This window comes from Photinus pyralis, unplaced genomic scaffold (assembly GCF_008802855.1).
Source record: "Photinus pyralis isolate 1611_PpyrPB1 unplaced genomic scaffold, Ppyr1.3 Ppyr1.4_LG5, whole genome shotgun sequence".
NCBI classification, from domain to species: Eukaryota; Metazoa; Arthropoda; class Insecta; order Coleoptera; family Lampyridae; genus Photinus; species Photinus pyralis.
The window spans coordinates 27,428,122-27,449,181 of record NW_022170596.1 but is presented as its reverse complement, the minus strand read 5'-3'; the positions used below and the strand labels follow the sequence as shown (position 1 = coordinate 27,449,181).

At 36.3% G+C, this 21,060-nt stretch overlaps 3 protein-coding genes across 6 annotated transcripts; 1 reads left to right on the top strand and 2 right to left on the bottom strand.

Moving 5' to 3' along the window:
* Positions 1–914: 914 nt before the first annotated feature.
* Positions 915–7,435, bottom strand: LOC116171564. Its single transcript, XM_031488478.1, has 5 exons — positions 7,148–7,435; positions 2,458–2,597; positions 2,240–2,403; positions 1,822–1,988; positions 915–1,289 (listed from the first exon to the last, which is right to left on the bottom strand). Exons 1-5 carry the CDS (start codon positions 7,178–7,180, stop codon positions 1,083–1,085), a joined length of 711 nt encoding a protein of 236 aa, XP_031344338.1. The 5' UTR covers positions 7,181–7,435; the 3' UTR covers positions 915–1,082.
* Positions 7,436–11,163: 3,728 nt separating this feature from the next.
* On the bottom strand, positions 11,164–12,482 carry LOC116172396 (nucleolin-like). 2 transcript variants are annotated; one of them, XM_031489608.1, is made up of 4 exons: positions 12,288–12,482; positions 11,787–12,222; positions 11,659–11,756; positions 11,164–11,603 (listed from the first exon to the last, which is right to left on the bottom strand). In XM_031489608.1, exons 1-4 carry the CDS (start codon positions 12,396–12,398, stop codon positions 11,265–11,267), a joined length of 984 nt encoding a protein of 327 aa, XP_031345468.1. In that variant the 5' UTR covers positions 12,399–12,482; the 3' UTR covers positions 11,164–11,264. The 2 variants fall into 2 exon arrangements, with proteins under 2 accessions (XP_031345468.1, XP_031345467.1); XM_031489607.1 differs by having other exon boundaries at positions 11,659–12,222; positions 12,288–12,481.
* A 1,620-nt stretch (positions 12,483–14,102) lies between these two features.
* On the top strand, positions 14,103–17,237 carry LOC116171293 (nucleolar and coiled-body phosphoprotein 1-like). Of its 3 annotated transcripts, none has more exons than XM_031488050.1 (5): positions 14,103–14,245; positions 14,391–15,500; positions 15,597–15,776; positions 15,994–16,074; positions 16,894–17,237. In XM_031488050.1, exons 1-5 carry the CDS (start codon positions 14,144–14,146, stop codon positions 17,044–17,046), a joined length of 1,626 nt encoding a protein of 541 aa, XP_031343910.1. In that variant the 5' UTR covers positions 14,103–14,143; the 3' UTR covers positions 17,047–17,237. The 3 variants fall into 3 exon arrangements, with proteins under 3 accessions (XP_031343910.1, XP_031343908.1, XP_031343909.1); XM_031488048.1 differs by lacking the exon at positions 16,894–17,237 and adding an exon at positions 16,278–16,655 and having other exon boundaries at positions 15,994–16,029; XM_031488049.1 differs by lacking the exons at positions 15,994–16,074; positions 16,894–17,237 and adding an exon at positions 16,278–16,655.
* The last annotated feature ends 3,823 nt before the right edge of the window (positions 17,238–21,060 follow it).

Below are 21,060 nucleotides of genomic sequence, written 5' to 3'. Positions count from 1 at the left end.
ACACTCTTAGATTATTATTTATCTATAGATGTACCTATATATTAATATTTCCATGTTTCATATCTTATACATATACACAGTGTTTATAATTATATGCTTTTCACAATTATTTATCCAGCTCGGACTCAAAAGTAATCATTTTTCTATAGTAATCTCTCTCTCTGTTTTATTAAAGAAAACATACTTTGTATCTATGATACCAAATAGGTACAAACCCATAAATGAATATTACTTTCGAAAGAGCGGTGCATTATATTTTGCATTGAGGTCTTCTTTTAGTTAAAACAAAGTAAAAAACTTTAGTGTGGGGTATGCTATTTTAACCAGAAAAAAACTCTCTCCCTATTAACCATTCCCAAAATACAATTTGGCCACCACTAAAAGCTATTTGCCATAGTGTAGATGTGCAGGTTTTAGTCTATTTTGAGTTAGATTACTCGCGAGATAGATAATTTTAAACTTTGCTGATTTACAACTTGTTTATAAACGTATGGCATTGCCGGCTTCAGTGTTGTAAGTCCTAAGAACTTATGGTAGGCAAAGCACTGATGAGAATTAAGTTTTTACCTAGAGCAGATTATATTGATTGGGTTCCCACACGTTTCCCAGCCTCACTTTTAAAATAGGAATAGCTTTTGCAACAATGAATACATAAGTTACAAAACTGAAAGGTAGGTTATAGTAGTGTTGCCTGTTGGAGATGCAGTCAAGAGCACGGACGTCCTACACCAACTACCAAGTTCCTGACTACACTGAAAAAAGTTTGAAAATTTCCTAATTTTTTGGGATTTACTCATGCGTATGATTATTGAAAAAATGTTTTCAAAAAATGATATCTGAATCGTAGTGTATGCGTGGATCAGAAAGTTGAGTTTAGCATTTGTACTTACCAATTCTGTACATTTTCGTTTCTCTTACAAAATTATCCAATATTTATTAATAAATACCTAAATACATAGAAATATCAATCACTAAACTTAAAATTATATACATTACAACAGACAATTAAAACAATATTAGCACTTTTAGACCATGACACATTATTCCAACTTCAAGATAAACTATAGTACAGAAATAATTGTTTACAGTCTAGGTATCGAAGTCATCGCGTTGGCTTCTTGATTTGTGTGAGAAGCGTACTTTGGTCTACATACACAACCGCTTTCCACTAATACATAATCCTGGCCCGTTAGTGTGACTGGTCCCAGTGGAATGACCAAAAATAGATATGGTACATAGGTTTGGGTACATTCACCTCTCACCACGTCACATTCCGAACTTTCGCATACCTAAAAAATATCTCAGTTTATTGAAATTGTCCCTTTTGAACACGGTTGAATCTGCAATTATCCAGTCAAAAAGGGGACAAGTTGGTTGAAAAATGGCAGAGCATTTTTGGAAAAAGAAGGAGTAACAGAGATGTGGGGATGCAAAACAAACTGCATCAAGAAGACATCAGAAAGAGGGTTAATAATAAGCTTATTAAGATATGGGAAAGATTAATTTACAAATTATTCAGTGTAAGCGTTGAATATTGCTAAAGAGGATACAAAAAACCTCGCAAAAAACGTAGGTATCGTTGCAAATTGGAGAGTTTGTATGGAAAGCTATATGGATCTGAGACCACACCAAAATTATGCCACCACAACATTAATTCCTATCATGGTATTGAGCGATGGAGTTGAGAATGAGATACTTGCAGGTCTTCTTATGACACAGTTTACATTCGCAGTATACCTAACAAGTCCGCTGCATGAAGAGCCGCAGAATGGGCAATTAGTGTAGGTAATTACAAGCCATTAAATTTCATGGTTTTCTTACCTCAAACACCACCTGTTGCAAAAGATCTGGAAACTTCTGCACAATGGTAACCGGTTGTCCTGAAGTGAGAGAAACTCCATACAGTGGAGCAGTTGTATTATATCGCGTCTTACATAGACGGGATGGCGTAGAAAAACAAGACGTTTGTGTAGTCCCAGCAGCTCTCGCTGTAAGACAATAGGAACATTAGACTAAATTAACTGTGAGATTAATTAACACTGTTCATTTTTTCACATAAATTAGCAGCTCTTAATAACTGTAATTGAAAGAAACAAGCAAGATTCTTTCATTGTTAATTTTACATTATATAATGCAGTTAGATAACCTACATTTTACCGTAATTTGACCTTTACCTTACTGGAATTATCTAATTTAAGTGCACTACTTTACCACCAACTCGAAATGTGAAAAATCTCACCTGTCCGAGAAATGGTCGACGGCTCTCCTACGCCGGAATTGAGCTCGTAGGCCGACAAAAGTGCCTTTCTAGTTATAAAGGGGTCAATTGTCTTCTGTGATCTACCGGTCCTCGAGCTTCCCGACCACAAATTTGTACTTCGAAACGATCTGTTAATTGCCGATCTAGAAAAATAAAAGCGTTATTCAGATATGGCATAGATTTCGCGGTTCACTTACGATGGATAGGGTAAATTATTTGGACCTATGCAATCGTGTGAATCAGACAGCGCGTCACCCCAGAGGTATTTTAAGCCGGAAGCCCCTTCGCATTTCGTTGCATGCGTTGCGTATGTATAAGTAGCATAACAGACAATTACCTGGAAACAAATTTGCATGCATCATTATTGAAGTTCAGGAATTCGAAACGATGTAAAATCATACAAAGTAAAAAAATTTCAAATTAATTGGAGCGACCTACACCTACTTTTATTAGAAAAATATGTGTACCAGTTTTACTTTAATGAGTAATTTTGCAAACTATACCAGATCAAAAGCTGTACTGTGATTCAGCACTATAACAATAATATTAACTTGTTTGTTATTAAGAACGCGTTTAAAAACTATTGTATATGACAAACGACCTAATTAAGGTGAAAATCGTGACTATAATGCAAAGGACTAGCGATTTGCAGGTACCTACCTACTGAAATACATTCAGAATTTAATTTCACCTGGATTCTAAAGAATACGTAACATTACAATTACCCATCGATCAAAATATGTAATTTGTATCATTATCTTTTGATCAAAATTTAAACAAGTGAAGTATTACCATTGTATTTATATAAATAAATGACCATTGTATTACCATTGTTTAAAAGTATTTATAAACAATGGTAAGCTTTTAAAAAAGTTATAGGATTCATCGATGTCCGCATAGCCAATAAGGGTCATTCGGTCTACTTTGCCATTTTAGTAGAGTAATAAAAATTGACACTTATTTACACAAAATTTGAACTATGTTACAGTAACAATGTTTAGTTAGCAATCTAAACAAATTGTATGGGTTTTATGTTTTTAAAAAGCGAAGGGTATTTTGAGACATTTTAATAATTGAACAAATTAGTCCCGTAAACCATATACAGTACCTACAGTATATATACAGTACCAAAAATAATGGAAACATAACCGAAATGCGAGCCGAAAACGAAATGTCATCTTTTCTTCGAATTTTGACTATTTTAACACTAACAAAAAAAGCAGTAAAGCATTCGCATTAAAACCATAATAAACGCGAACTCGATCAACTTTGAAATGCCGTATTTCTGAACTCCGTTGGTCAACAAAAAGGTCTTAAATTGAATCTAAGATTCTCTAAATTTGAATCAATATCAGAAACAACTCATCAATCAGGTATACCGCATCTGATACAAAGGCAACCGTCCTTTAAAGGACATAGCGTTACGGAATTATACAATGTGGCGGTCAAAATATGGAACAAATTCATTTAAAAATCAGGTGCTATGTTTCAGAAAATGCTTACATTTTGTCAAAAAAAGGCTAATTTGTGTAAGAGTATCTATCTACTTGAATAATTGCTATCTAGCAAAAGATCCATAGATTTTGGTATTTACACGATATTTCATTTAAAATAATATTATGTCTTAGCATAGAACTAGAAAATAATATTACAACCAGTAATTACATGGGCTCGAATCAGAATCATCAATACATACGATTTTAATGAGGGTAGGTACAACAAAGACTTCTGTATGTGAACAATATTTAGTGGCAGTTGCGTCCCAATTAAAGAGTATAAATGGTAGGACTTTTTACATTCAGTCTTTTGGTTAACTTATGGGGTTATGGATTATTCCAACCAATCCCAATGAAACACTTAATACCGAACGATCCTCGTGTTCGTGTTTGGGCTGTAAATTGTTAGCCAGTTAGTCTACGTACCTGAAATAACACCCTTTCTTATATCCTTAAGAACGTGTGTACCGATTTTCGAAGCGACCTTTCTAAACAAAGTGTTCGTGCGCACGAACAGACAGACAGACGAACTCGCACATTAGAATTATTTGTTTCCATGGGGTTAATTGGAATAAACCAAGTTAGCAAATCTGTCGCGTAAATGAAATTCAAACAACTGGAATATCACATGTTCTTATTGAATTAAAGCGATATGGAAATCAAAAGTAATGTAAGGTCCGATTAGTGAATTGAATAAACTTTAAAATAACGTCCATGTGCCACCAAAACTATTTTGGAAGGTGGGTACCAAATCTAAAGGGACGAAATATAAGCAAATGGGTTTACATTTGGTCCCCTTCGACATCTAATATCATTGAATATCCAGAGTTGGACATTCATTGCTAATATCCACAAATTCCTGCAATTTTTAGTGCATTTTATAAGAATTAAACATTTAGGGGAATTGTCCTAGTCTCCTGAAATGTTTATACCTTGAAAGTGTGCCACATGGCCATCAAATATCGTTGTCTTAATTTCATAAGAAAGAAAATTATCCACACGCCATTCCTAAAGAGTCACTTCTACATGAATTTATGTGAAATACATCATTACAAAAGATTTTTTCAACTTTTCTATGAACATTTCATGATTTACTGCTACAACAGTTACAAATAAGTTGTGTGGTTTTACCAAAAACGGGTGTAACAAGCCCTTTTAGCGCTCACCCTATAGGTACATCACAAGGGTAATCAGCGGTTAGTTTTGCGAGAGAACAAAATGTATGGAAGCGAGGGGCCTAGAGGAGTTACTTATTCAATGATACCACCAAGTAAAGGAGAATTCTATGATCCACTTTCGAAAATCATTATTATCTTTGCTCAGACGAATGAAATATGATGTGATGCTGGAGGTCCATCCGGCCCTCTGGTTGTATGTTTTTACTATAAACGGGATAACAGTCCCTTATAGTGCTCACCCTATACATCACGAGGGTAATCGGGGTTAAAGTTTTGCGAGAGAACAAAACGGATAGAAGCGGAGAGTCTGGGGGTATGTATGCAATACCACCCAGTAAAGGAGAATTCTATGATCTATTTTTTACAATCATTATAAAATCATTTGTATACTGAGACGAATTAAATATACGTATGCTGTTGGGTTTTCTATACCCCCAGAACCCACGGTTGTATATGACTTTACTCGCTGAAACGAAATGCCAGTTCTATTGGCTTACGTTAGTAGCGTGTAGTTTCGAAACCCATTTATCTAACGTTAAAAATATCATAAAAAAATGTGCGATGGCAGCGCCATGTTTATTAAACACAGGAGGGGCGTTTGAGGAAATTTCAAAGAATATAGATATACAATGTAATTTTTTACAAGAGAAATTGAACACACGGTTCATGACGATCAGTAAATGGTAGGTACCTACTTCAAATTGTCTTATACAACCAATGTTAGGTACCTACCTACTTCCGGTAGAAACAAATAAGAACACTTCTTTTTCAAAAAAGAAAAACGATAGTCTTCCTAAACATTGCGTAATCATAACTAATTTACTGAACTACATAAAAATTAAAAAAATCAAGAATGATTGGGTGAAGAGAGAAGACCATCTTGAACTTTCCTTACCGGTACCATTGAATAAGTAATTAGGTATACTTATTCACAGAGACCACTAAAAATTATGGGAACGCTTTGAAGAAGAATTAAGTTTAGTTATAAATTCAATGGTCATAGTTCCTTGTGAACATTACCTGATTACTCTTTCAGAAGTGATATTTGTGAAATAAATAAAATCCCATGTTTTAAAAAATAAACGGGCGATTGGCTTGCATAGATCAATTTTGTTATTCTCAAATTGTACTGGTATTATCAATGGTTAAAAGACGAAAAATTAGTATTCTGTAAGTATTTTAAAGCTTGAAAACTATGAGAATGTCAATGTTGGTGCAAAATAAATAACACAACATTATAGATGCAATGAAATATTTGAACCAGTTCCCGCTTAGATCATACGGTACATTGGTCAAGAGTTTCACTTTAGTAGCGGAAGTGGCAAATCCTTAGGAACTTTTGGCGAATATTAATTAAACCGCGTCTTTGGGAACAAGTTCGTTTATATTTGGCCAGGGTCTACAACCCCTAACTTTCATAATAACTCTATAGGTACCTGAAGTGCAAAAGCGTATCCTCTGGTACACCGTCCAGTTCCCATAAGGAAAAAATGTTAGGTTGATGACTTTGATCTATTCTTAATCTAAAGAATTTTTTTAATAATTACTACAGCACCTAAAACCATATAATTTCGGCATGTTAATAGCGCACAATGTCTGTTGTGGAATTTGCTGCATCATTGTTGTATTATAGATAGGCAGTAGTACCTATATATTTATATAGGTACCATGTAAGTGCCTACAGAGGGGGGACGCTATTTAAATCCAATTTAGTGAAAATTTTCCTTAAAATCCGGAAAATTGGTCTTCGTAAATGGTGTATAATGTCGCGTTCTTAGACAGATTGTCATTGACATCTTTTTACCTGACATCTCTTAATCTGATGGGAATGACCTGAGTTTAGAAGAATGCAAGTTTTTTACTCGCAATTGTATAATTCTGCAGTTTAAAAAGTGAAATATTTTACACTTTCAAGCTCAACCACCTTATTCTTTAGTAAAATGAAAATTCACTGTATAACGGCATCGCAATCATTTAATTTAGTAAATTAAACGGCAATTATTAATATAACTCGCAGTACATTACCTATAGTGACTTATTTCTTTAGTGAGGTATTCTGAGCATTGACCTCACATAATAACTGTACTTCAGAGCTCGATGTGGGCTCCTGCTTTAAATTTACATATTCATTTTGGTTAAAAATGCGCTTGCAATTGTGCATAAAAATTATAAACGTTTAAAAAATCAATGCAGAAGGGTAGGTATATACTTACAGCTATCAAACATGAACATATATTTTTATCCATAGTATTTTGAAAAATGTTATTAGGATGATGAATGTCACTTGAAATGTATCTTCAGTTTAACATTATCACCAACTACTAAGCACCGTATTATTATATCGTTCTAATTATTAGACAATTAGTGATTTAATGTCTTCATATAATGGACAAATGGTGTTTCAACAACTAACAGTTCTTAAGAGAAATTTGCGAGTATTCTTTACAGAGGAAGCCGCTCAAGTATGTCACAGTACTAAACTCAGCCTTGTTCTTGAACTTGACAGAAATTACTGTTTACTTGGAAGGAGAATCAAGTACTACAAACAGGTGTAACAAGGTAGAAAAGTAACCACTTCCTATCGCATTTTACTGTAGGCAGGTACTACCGTACCTATATTTATGCATGCCACATTTTCAATAAAACAATAAAAAAATCACCAATACTTAATTTATACCTTTATATTTGAATATGATAGGTCTACATTTAGGTACAAGATTTTTCATCCCATCAGTAATATTGCTGGCAGAGAAACAAATTTATTCTATCCTTACAAAAAGAACTGAATCCTTGCTGCCTTTTGGAATACCTATATCCGATTATAATTCCCTAAATTTCGATTACAATTTATGTTTTCCAACTGTGATTCACGAAAAGAATATCTACTAAAAAATCAATACTTCTTTAGAGTGATTTAGAATGACATTACTAAGACATGCGACTTAATATAACACCCAAATGTTTAGTAGGTATAGGCTTTGAATATAATATTCAAAGGTACCTATAGGTACTCGTACCTAAACCTAATAGATGTACAGAAAAGTTTAAAACCATTGCGAAATTGTAGATATGTAAGCAACTCGGAGTAGCCCATATAGGCATCCCGTTTTTAGCGCATTTTCACAAAAATAAAAAAAATGCGCTATTGTGGCCACTTTGTCCGTCCGTTCGTTCGTTGAGACGCTACTAGTTCTTTGTTCTACTTTTTTCGCTATTTGGTTCGTTATGGTATCGAGGCTTGCACCAAAAAAGGAATTTTTTCTGCGTTTAATGCTAAAAAAGTTATTGTATAAAAAAACCGTTTTTTACATGTTCCATAATTTTACACTTTTGCCGTTTATTAACGATCCGAGAGATCGTTTATAATTTTGTATTGCTGTCTGTCGTCTGTTTGTTGGTCTGTTCCTCTGTCTGTCTGTCCCTCTATCTGTCCGTGTGAACGATAATTTTGTTTAGAAATGTCCGATCGCTTTTAGATCTCCGTTAGTTATGAACTCGGTTATGAACTGAATTGCATGAAATTCAATATGGGCATAGCTTTACAGTCCATTGAAAAGTTACATTTAGGGTTGCGTTTATCAGAGGAGGCAATTTTATTTTTCAGATATCAAAAGGGGGGCTAGTCTAAAGTTAAATCCGAGTTTGTGGGGTTGCAGCCCTTGTCCCGCGGCCGCCATCTTGAAAAAAGGGGTGCAAATGGTTTTTATGGTTTATCTGACAAACTATTGGTCCCACAAAAAATTTATTCAGACATTTTTGAATAAAAATAGAATTTTCTACATCTTTGGTTCGGTAACTTTTAGTCATAGAACCAAAAATAACAAAGCTATAAACGAAAATTGATGAACATTTTGTAAACAATTTTGAATTGGTCCTTATAACTTTTTTTCTGGTCATTTTACAAAAAAATGACTTCAGATCATTTTTATAGAGGGGTTTTCATGGAATAATTTTTATAACAAACTTTTTCAATTTTATACATTAATTAAAATTTTACAGCGCTGCGAAACTAATACAATTTTCTAGTATTCCTAATCAGAAATTTCTTGGTAGAAGAACAAGGCTAATTTCATTGTACTTCTCAAAACTTCATTCTCAGAGGTGGGTTTCACTGTCGACCAAGCACAATCCGATGCAGACACTCTCATTATTCATTCTGCTTTTGCCGCATTCCAATCGTTTGAGTTACTATTGTAGCTGAAGATATCCACATACTTGTGTTGCTCACAGCTTTTGGAGCAAAGAGATCAAATATATATTTTTTGAAACCGTCAAAAAGACGTATAGCCGAACAATTGTATTCTCCGTCAAGTTTATGCACGAACACGTCATTGTGGATAATTTGCAGCACCATAATGCACATATCAAAATTAATTGAAGAAAATGATTTTGAAGATGAACCGCCGACAATGACGCCATTTTCTTCTCTGGTTTTCCCTCAACTATTTGATATTGAAAATCAACAAAATCATGATCTGCAAAAAAACCAAGGAAGTAATAATGTCATGTCATTTAGATTTTAGAACATTAGGAAGTTACGTTAAATCATTAATATTTATGTACTTACAGTTTAATACTGGAGCGCTATAAAATCTTAATGAATGAGTAAAATTGAAAGTTTGTAATGAAGATTATTCCTTGAAAACCCCTCTATTAAAATGCTCTGATGTCGTTTTTTTGTAAAATGACCAGAAAAAGTTATAACGACCAGTTGAAAATTATTTACAAAATGTTCATCAATTTTCGTTTATAATTTTGTTATTTTTGGTTCTACGACTAAAAGTTCAAAAATGTCTGAATAAATTTTTTGTGAGACCAATAGTTTGCCAGATAAACCATAAAAACCATTTGCACCCCTTTTTTCAAGATGGCGGCCGCGGGACAAGGGCTGCAACCCCACAAACTTGGATTTAACTTTAGACTAACCCCCCCTTGATATCTAAAAAATAAAATTGCGTCCTCTGACAAACGCACGCTAAGCCCAAAAAAATGTAACATTTCAATGGACTATTAGCCATATAATATGCAATGCCAAAAGTTGAGTCGAATCGATTCAAAATTCACACTGCCCTTTTCGCATCTCGACCATTTATAAACCGAATTGCAAACTTTTTTATTTATAAAAGTATTTGAATGAAATTTGATACATAGACACTTGGAATAAATGGCACTTTTTCGTAAATAACTAAACAGTGGCCCATACCAAAAAATGTTGTTATACTTAAGTAATCTACATAAAATTCTCCACGAGAAGGGGTCTATACACACTATTTTGCTGGCATCAATATTTAAAAAATTATTTAAGGGGGGAAAATTAATTATAATCAATTCTACCCATAATGTTGCATTAATAAGTCTAAAAGAAAGACACAAGCCACATGAAAAGAGAGCCTGTTTTTTAAAGTGGAGAACAGCACCTATTTCCGGCTATCATGGCAATGGAGATTCACAAATGGATCTGCCGCAATCCTCAGTACTTTTAGTATGTTGTTTACAATACCTTCACCTATACCAAAATTCACATTTCTACAAATTATTTCGTCTATGATTCCTTTGTTGAGTGGACTATAAAGCACCTTTAAAGCCCGCTTGACATGGAGCAATAAAAATTGCAATTGCATGCAAGTTGCAAGAAAAATTGCGAAAGGCATGCGCAGTTCAAAGCCAGCTGATCAATTGCTGCAAGAGACTTGCATGCAATTTTTATAGGACCGGTGCTATGTTTCTTGCATGAATCGTGCAATTCTAGGGATAAATCAAGTTGTTTTTGTGGCACCAACCTAGTAAAATACAGCGGCGGCAACTGTGATGCTGAGAGACGCACTCATTACTTGTTTTTACTAATCTTATTTATTCTTGTAATTTTCATGTTTCTTCAAGCAATCAGAATTTAATTTTCATTTGAGGTTAACAACTTTGTTGACAAATCCATATGTTTCTTCTGTTGGCAGACATGTGGCAATTGAAATAGAATTGGACCATGTCAAATACCATGCAATGCTTATTGCATGCAAGGATTTGACCTTGCAATTTCTTTCTGCAAGTTCTTGCGCGTAGTATTGCTCCATGTCAAGCGGCCTTAAGCTTTTTATAAAACAAGATTGAAGTATAACATAGTGTATTCTTTACACTATGGAAAGTGTCAGTTCTATTCATTAATACAGTTTATGCTGTTATCCTATTAATAATGTAATTACACTATTCTTAAGTTAATTTGAAACAAATAAAATACAAAAAGTTTGTTCACTTTAATTCAATCATAAACAGAAAAGTACTGTTTAAACGTAACACTAAATGACACATAAAATATGCTTATATTAAAACTTATAACTAATCATCGAGCTTCATTTTTTTAGCTTGTGGATGTGGACTTGGAAACTCACGGCTATTCCTATTGTTAAAATTTCCTCTGCCACGGAAACCATCGTGCCCCCTAAATCCTCCACGGCCCTGCCCACGTCCACCACCTCGCCCACGTCCGCCACGATTGTCGTTAAACCTACCACGAAAACCTCCCCTGTTGCCGCCTCTAAAATTCCCCCTGAAACCCCCACCTCCTCCCTCGCCCCGTCCACGCCCGCCACCTCTATTGAAACCTCCTCTGCCTCTAAATCCTCCCCTCCCCCTTTTAAAATCGAAGTCGGCTTCATGTTTAGGTCCCGAATTCATCTGGAAAAAAATTACCGAGTAGAAATGCAGGTGGTACAATTTATTAATGAATTACCATGTGTTTAGCCGGTTGTTCGTCTGGTTTGTCATCAGAATCTTCTTCCTCTTCGTCTGAATTGTCCCCTTCTGCATTTAATGTGTCTGCTTTCGCATTTAAACTATCATCTTTGGCATCTGCCTCGTCACTCTCATCATCTGAATCGTCACTTTCCTCTCCCAAATCTGAGTCTAACTCATCAGCATCATCATTTTGTTCTTGACCTTGACCGTTATCTTGTGTATTAACATCGGCATCTTCATCATCAGAATCGTCATCTTCCTCTTCGCTTTCATCATCATCAGGCTCGGTTATTGACTGTGAACTTGTGTTTGCTTTTTTATCCGGAATGATAGGTGAACTGACAACAGCATGTGCTTTGTCATCACTGATGTTATTCGACTGACGTTTAGCATTAGCTTTTGAGAGGTTTGATGTGAAACTATTCTGCTGTGCTTTCTGTACGTTCTCATCACTATCGTCATCAACTGCGTTCAGTTTGAGTTTCTTAGAAAGGGGATTAGTCTTAACGAAGTGGTTAAATATAACTTGAATTTCCGGTGAACCCTTTGAAAGTGTGAGCTGGAATTTTAAAAGGGAATCCGCACGTGAATTGATGTTTAGTTTGGAAAGCATTTCGAACTTACCGCATTTGTTTTTTTTCTAAACTCCTTCGCCAATTTTCCATCTACTTTTTGTAAGTAATTTAAAACTACGGAGGAAATGATAACATCCACCGTGCCCATGTTAGAAGTCATTATCAATCAACGAACACACGAGGACGGAAAACACAAAATGAGGGTATGTAAATCGTGACGCGAATAGAGGTTAAGTTTGTAAACCACATGTGGTAGAGATGCTATATACATGGTCGGGCATTTCATCATGTCGTGACCGTTTTAGAGCTAACTTCATATAACTAACTAGGTATACTTGGATGTAATTAAAGTATATGTACTTGCAAAAATGGATTTATGGATCCATTTGGGGGTAGATAGGTACTATCTATAAATAATTGATACCTACTATCTTGTTTTCCCAAATTATATGTAAATTGAAGTTTATATAAATAATTTAGAGAGAGACAACATTGCATCTATTATTTTCCTGTAGAGATTTCATACAAAACACAACAATAAACTGAAAATATTGAATGAAAAGCGTTATGAAGGAACGGTGGAACCACGGTCGTATACACAGGTCTGGAAACTCGAGCCTGTTTCCTATGGAGAAATAAGTCTAGGAATGCTATCTGGCAACTGTCATGGCTGACTCTGACTATATCTCTGGGAGCACTGCATAACGGTTACTTCCGGTTATTTTAAGGATCACTTCCGGCCATGTTTATTATAAATTTTACCTAATAACGCTTTTTTGTTTGAAACATTTTTCGATAACAAACGTCCACAAACGGAACGGTACTGGAATATTTGATTATATACTACTAATCAGACTGGAATAATTGTGGCCATTTTGGATGACGTCATACTGACGGGGGTAGAGAATGTCAACACAAACTTTTTTGCTTCCTATACACCCAAGCCACATTAGGCCAATGGACTACTCTACAAAGAATTTTCTCTATACGCATACTTGCACACAGAAATGTTGTGAGCTTCAAGGACTATGGCCGTTTGCACCGACAAATTTAAGTGGAGCTTAGCTTAAGCGTAGCTTAAAATCCATGGCAACGATTATTGAGACATGCCATGGATTTTAAGCTAAGCTCCACTTAAATTTGTCGGTGCAAACGGCCATAAGACAAGGAATTCAGACATCCAGTTAAGGCTGGTTTATAATTGGCCTAACCGTATTCTATAACCGTAACTGTAAAAATTCAAACATGACAAATCAATGTATCTGTTCCCAATGCTAGGGAATAATCTCTTAACTTATTCCATAACCGTAAAATATGGTGATATTTTATAAATTAGGGAATAAAGAATACAGACAGCCAATAGGAACGCTTCCTGATCACGTGTGTGCTGTCGCAAAGCAACGCTAACTTCGTTTCAAAACTAAATTATCATAACCCAACTTTAACTTTCCGATCCCAACATGATAAACATGAAAGAGGCTACTGCTATATCTTATTATCTTCCTCCAATACATCCATGTTCGACGATTTTATTTAACAACTTAATGAATAAATAGGTAGAATTTCAACAATTGTATACAAAAACCAAAAACTTCACTTTGACATGGTTATTTTTTGGAGAGCCAATAGTGAGAATGAAATCCCCCAGAATCGTTCGCAATTTTTAGGTTGATTATGAACCGAGCATGCCAGTTTTACGGATTAAAGATTGTAGATTAAAGTTACAGATTACGGTTAGGCCAATTATAAACCAGCCTTTACTCTATTTACATCCGTGTTAGGGGAAGAGGCTTCAATCAACTAATACACACATAATTTGATACACCTTGTATATTAAACGATAATGTAGTCAACTGTTTTATAAGTTTTTGCTTTTGCGCCATAAAAATCTTCTTTCTTGTAAACATGGCGAACAACACAGAGGTGCTAGCTTCAGCTATAGTGTATGATTTCTTATTAAAAGTAGATAAAAACATAGCAAATAATTTTAAAAAGAAAACAGCAACGGTAAGAATGTAAATGGAATTAACATTTCAGTTATAACACTTTATTGGTCATGTTTGTTTAAGGATTGTGCACTTGCAAAAAGCACGTGGTTGCCACACACCACGATTATTACTTCCCTAAAATTTGAATTTGTGCTTTGTTACAGTCAGTGAAAGGCTCCCCGTTGAATTATATCGTCAACCACTTTGTAAAAACTAGTAAAAGTGCAGAATTAAATCAAATTAAATCGACTTTAAAACTAAATTCATCTGAGTCGGATGATAGCAGCGAAGAAGAAGATCCTAAAACTGCATTAGTCAATGGTAAAGTTGGTAAGCCCACAGTTGCTAAAAAAGATAGTAGTTCAGAAGAGTCCAGCTCGGAAGAGGAGGAGACCGTCAAGGTTCCACCAAAACCGGCAGCGACAGCTAAACCTCCAGTAGCAAAGAAACCAGCAAGTAGTAGCTCAGAGGAATCTTCGGAAGAAGAAGACAATGCACCTCAGGTTAAGAAACCTACACAAGTTGCGAACAAACAAGCAGTTGCGAAACAAAATCAGGCAGTAGCGAAACCAGTTGCAAAAAAAGATGAGAGTAGTTCTGACGAGTCGTCTTCAGAAGAAGATGAGCCTCCTAAAAAAATTGCACAACCTTCTAAACCACAGCCGGCAAAAGCACCTACAACACACCAAAAAAAAGAGGAAATGAGTAGCTCCGAGGAAGAATCATCCGAGGAGGAGGCTCCTAGTCCAGCCAAAACTGCCGTTAAGCCGCAACAACCACTTAAACCAGTCCCGGTTCCCAAAGAGAGCAGTTCAGAGGAGTCCTCATCTGAGGAAGACGAACCGGCCAAGAAACCACAGGCTGTAAAGCCCGTAGCAAAAGTCACCCCTCAGAAGACTGCTGAAAGCAGTTCCGAGGAAGAATCCTCTTCAGAGGAGGAAACAAATGTAAAAGTAAACGGAAAGCCGCCCGTTGCTAAACGACCTGTAAATAGTAAACCGGCAGAAGAAAGTAGTTCAGAGGAGTCCGATTCTGAACCGACAAAAACTGTCGTGCAACCCAAGAAACCTGTAACGCAACCGCCCGCAGTATCTAAGAAGAAGGAGGAGAGTAGTTCGGAGGAGGAGTCAAGCGAGGATGAAAAGCCACCCGCCAAAGTGCCGCCGAAACCGGTGCAGTTTGTTAAAGCAGCTAAAAAGGAGAGTTCGTCGGAGGAGAGTAGTTCTGAAGAAGAAGCGCCGGCTGTAAAAGCTCCTGCAGTTGCTGCAAAAAAGGTTTGTATACGTACATATCGAATGTAACTGTCTAAAATGTGTTCAGATTTAAAATGAATTGTTTAAACACGGTTTAATATTCAATAAAATGTGCAGGCTGCCGCAAATGCAGACTCATCGTCCGATAGTTCCGATGATGAAGAAGAAGAGGGTCCTGCAAGTAAACCGGTACCGAAGAAACGCGAAGCAGAGGCTGATGCAAACGAAAATTCATTTGCAAAGAAACCGAAATTCAACAACTTTAACAAGAACAATAGTTTTTCAGGAAATGGAAAGGTATCCCTTTTTTTTGTGTTTTTTAATGTTCAATTCTTTTTTTTGTGATGCATTTGTTAATGCTAGGTACTGTAGACCCTTGTTTTTAAAACCTTTTCAATTTAATTGAAACATACCATTTGCCCATCACAGATTTTGTAAATTAACGAACAAAAAACATTAGCAAATGCCCACTAGATCACTATTGGTTTGTGATTTTGTTTTTGTTTTCAAATAGTCCAATACACCTTTCCGTCGTATAAATGATGAAGCGGTACGCATCGATCCAAGACTACAAAATAATTCATTCGAAGCCAAGGTAACGTGCGATCTCATTGCGGTCAGTTTGATAGGCATGTATGTTTGCGTCATTCTCGTTTAAATTGAATCAGTGAGTTCGCACGTTTTCCTTAATATGCCTCTACGAACATACCTGCCTGTTTTACTGACATGTTTTTTCTCTTTTTTTTCATGGTTTGTTTCATCGTCTTGCAAAATGCCATTTCTCTTATTAAAATTTAGTCTGACGGTGATACTGACATGAGCTCGAATCGGTTCGGGAATAGAGGCGGCGGTTGGGGAGGGGGTAATTATAGAGGTGGACGAGGAGGCGGCGGTTTTCAAGGAGGGCGGGGCGGGCGCGATGGTGGATTTAGAGGTGGTTTCAGGGGGGGTCGCGGAGGTGGCGGTTTTAGAGGAGGACGCGACGACGAAGGCGGACGGGGAGGGCGCGGTGGTTTTAGGGGCCGAGGTGGTGGTGGATTTAGGGGAGGGCAAGACGGTTTCAGAAAATCATTCGGTGGTAACAATGATGGTGGCAATTTTAATAAGAGAAACAGTTTTGCTGACACGTCACCGACGAACAAGAAAATCAAGTTTGACGATTAATAATTGTGCATTGTAAGTATGACGTCGATCATCCATTATTCTGCCATCTTGAGCAAACAGGTCGTTTTTTATTTTCATTAGCTTTGGAGTTTGAACCTTCCTTTTCTCAGATGTCAATCTTTCTAAAGAAATGTGGGTGACTACCTCCAAAAATCCATTCAAACAAATAAAAAAAAGTAAATACATCTTTTTGCTTAGGATGACCATGTAATGTTAAGTAGCAAAGATATTGATCTCAGTTTTATTACAGAAAAATGCCCGAGGCTCTTGGGGAGAAAGAGCAAATTATGATTTAAAGAACACCCGTGGAAAAATGTTTAAACATGAGAAAACTAAAAAGAAACGTGGTTCGTATCGCGGTGGTACAATAGACTTGGGCGTGAATTCTATAAAATTTGACTAAAATGTGTGCATAATTCGGCTGCGTTATCGATATTAGTTTTTCTATATAATTTTTAGTATTAGAGTTATAATGTAATATTACATTAAGTTGTGCTATAGACTGGTTAAGTTTTCTACGACGTAAAGTTTTAATATGTTTTATGTAAGTGGCACCTTACAATGTTCGTCAACTTTAAGTAAAAGTATTTATATTCGTAATTTCTTTTTTTTCCATGTGACTGGTGGTCTTGAAAGAACGCTGTGCAAATATATGGTGGACAAATGAGCTTGAGTGACGCAAGGAATGTATAAGTTCATCCCCTCATCTGGAATAGGAACAACATCAACCTTATTTTTGTTTTCTCTTACTGTCTTAAGAGTGCATTTGTCAACTGACTAGTCATAGGCATTATATTACACTTACTTGCACAACCTATCATGTCACACTAAAAATTAACACCCCTTTCTGAAAATATTTTAAAGTGCACTTGTCACATCCACTCAACATTGCCACAAACAGCATAATTGATTACAGTATGCACTCAAATATAAGTATCACTATCCCTTTGCCGGTCAAATTTACGCATTTTTTGCCTAAACTCTTAGAACAGTCTTCTGGATTCAACACCAAGCAATGGTCTTAAGAATCATCAACTTCATATCTACACAGATTTTTTAAGGTAGGTTAAACTTATTTTTAGAAGACATACTGACATAGAATTTTCTTTTTAACTGTTTACTGGCAAAACTATAGAAAAATGCATGAGTATAGGTGAAAGTTGTATTGCACCACAGTTCGTATCGTATGACACCTCTAAACAAAATTGAACAACAAACATTCAACGACGACAACACAACAAAAAAACACTAAATGTAGCTTTTGGAATTTAGTGTGTTGCGTTTTAGCTAAATAGCTACGAACTGTTTCAGTGATGCCCAAGTGTTTAAATGGTCATGGGCCTACTACGTTTTGGGTTTTTTATACGACAAGGTGGGTGCAGTATTGGAGGTTGTGGAGTGGAAAGTGTGAGGAGTAAAAGAATCGGCCCAGCAGTTCTGGGTGATGGTTTTACTCTAGCGCATTCAGATGTTGAAGAGGACAGTTGTCTAAAATACTTGTGGTGAGTGTTTTTGCGGGCCATAGTAGATAGTAGTTCTAAATGAAGCGTTATTTCGATGGGCTTAGGTGCTCATGATCCTTTTTTTCATGTTTATTTCTTTAACTTTAAATAAAATGAAAAAATCTAGTAGTTTAGATAATTATATAGGGTGAGTTTTTTCCAATGTTTAGTATGGGGATCTCGTAAACCTTAAGAGATACAAAGCCGAGATCTCCATACTAAACATCGGGAAAAACTCACCCTGTATATCATTTTAGCAGTATTATTGATAAAGAAATTAGCTTGAAGATATTAAAACCTTTAAGACATAATAATAATAATAATGTCTTTATTAGATGTTGATCTAAAGGGCGAAGTTCACCTAGGGGCAACATCGCCACCAGGTGTGTCTTTAATGCTTGTCCAATGCAAGGTATATTTCCGAACTGTGTCAATCACACAAGGGTAGTGCCTTTACATAAAAAAGGAAATACAAGTAACCCTGGAAATTATCGTCCAATTTCAAATGTATCCGTTGTAGGCAAAGTAAAAGATAGCTAGGTTATAGAAATTTTTAGAGAAACAAGCCAATATGGTTTTAGGGAGACCATACATGCCGTTACTAAAGTTGTTGAATATGTGGTTGATGGGCTTGAGAAAGGCGGGCATCACGATGTGTGATTTAAGTAAGGCATTTGCTTGTACATCGCACAACATATTGATAAATAATCTCCAAAAATACGGGATCAGAGATGTGCCTTTAAAATTAATAAAATCTTCCCTAAGTAATAGAAAACGCATCACCTTTTGGACCAGTGGCCCATGGTGTACCACAAGGATCTGTTGTGGGACCACTGGTATATACATAAACGACTTTCCTAATATCCTGAAACCCAGTAATAGTGTTCTATGTATGCAGATGATGCAACTTTGATCTCAAATGCTATCACTTGTACAGTTTTAGAAAATAAAATGTCATTCTTACAAGAAATAGGTCTGACAGTTGGTTTATAGCTAAAATTAAATAGTAGCAAAATCGAGAGCAAAATCAAAAGTCAGAATGTAACTAGTCGTAACACCACACTTAACAACAATTTAAATTAGAAAGGACATATTGATGGCTTAGTAGGAAAGCTGGCCTCCGTTCTTTTTGTCATTAGAGTATTTGTCCTACCTTCCTGGCGTTAGTCCCGCATAATTGCAGAGTGCGCTCTTCTACATAGCCCTCTCCATTCGGTTCGGTTCATTGCATCTTCGGGTGCGGCGCCAACTGTCCTATCCTCGCCACGTCGAACCATCGTTTCCGTGGTCTACCGCGGGGGCGTTGACCAGGTGGGTTGAGGCGTATCGCTGTGTTGGCACCGGAGTGGTCGTCACTGCGCATGACGTGGCCGCACCCCACGCATCTTCTCATCAATTCGCGCCACTACCGAGCGTGTTGATGACGCGGTTGAGTTTCGTCAGGTTCAAAATTTTTCGAAGCGTGCGCATTTCGCGCGGCGATTCTGGCGTGAACGTCATAGGGAGATGTCGCCGGCACTGCGGATGGTGGCGCCGAGATACTATGCGATCAAAAATGAGTTGCTGTCGAGTCACCTTTGGAATTTTTGTTTACATGATATGAAAAATGATAGAAGAGTAGGTAGGTACTTGCCAGCAATCACGAGGGACGTGTTCTGGTTTTAGTTCCGGTTTTTTCGCTTTTTGTTTACTAAAAATTATAGATATTTCTGTCAGCATCTATAATCTCTGAATGTGTTTTGGATGTAGGTATATGCCTTAGAGAGAAAAACTGAAAAATGGCTGATTCCTTCAATTTGCTGTAACTTCGAAGCTGAACAAAATCGCTTTAGCATGATTCAAGATTCAGGCACTTTTTAATAAAAAAAAGAGCACTGACTTATCTTGAATGGTTTAAGAGATATGTATTTTTGAATAGATCCTTGTATCTCCAATTAGAGAAAAATTGATTTATGTCAAAAACTATGACAGATAGGTACACAACTCTTAAATGCGTCAAATTCACCATTGAAATAAAAGACTAAATTCACAATAAAAAGGCGCATTTAGAAAAAGATGTTTCCAAGTTAAAAAAAACCAAGATGGCGTAATTTCCGGTAGTTACGCATATATAAGAGATAGACCGGGAGATGATGACACTTTTTGTAGTGTGATTTGCTACAAGTATGGCGACCATTCAAAGGTTTAATTGAGTACTCCTCAAAACCAAAATGATGCTAACTCTCTGGGAGTGGGGCCGTTATTGCGTGACGATTGTTTAAACATGGAAAATTTAATGATTTTGGACAATTTGCTACACAAAATTCTTTGGATTTTCTGATAGTCGGTGACAAAACAAATGACGGAAACGAAATGACTTACTTTTCCGGTGGGCCTTATAGCCCGCCATACTCATTTGAACGTGTCGATTGATCGTTTTTTTTTGGGTGATTTGCTACAAGCTCATTTTTTTATGGGCATCAAGTCCTCCATCAGTCATTCACGAAAATCAACCTGCCATACCGCAGCGACAGGCCCGCATACCCGCCATACCGGCACAAAGATTTCATTTTTGTTAATAATTTTGGGTGATTTGCTACAGAATGGCATTTGGATTTTCCGAAAGATCATCCTCCACTTTTATCCATGATATATGTGCCATACTCGTCATGAAGGCTTAAGATGGCGCCATACTCGAAAATCTGTTTTCCAAAACATCTTTGTGCTATAACTGGGACAAGCAAGGTAGGTACCTTGAAAACGATCTTCTCGCGAACTTCAGAAAAATGATTTTATTATTAAAAATTGGTAACACAATCCATTCAAAAGAATAATTATTCTAAATTCATTAACTTATCCCGACAAGGTATAATATCGTACTCGCGATTAACAATTACTCGTCATCGGTATCTTCTGTTTCCTTCCCATTACCCTCG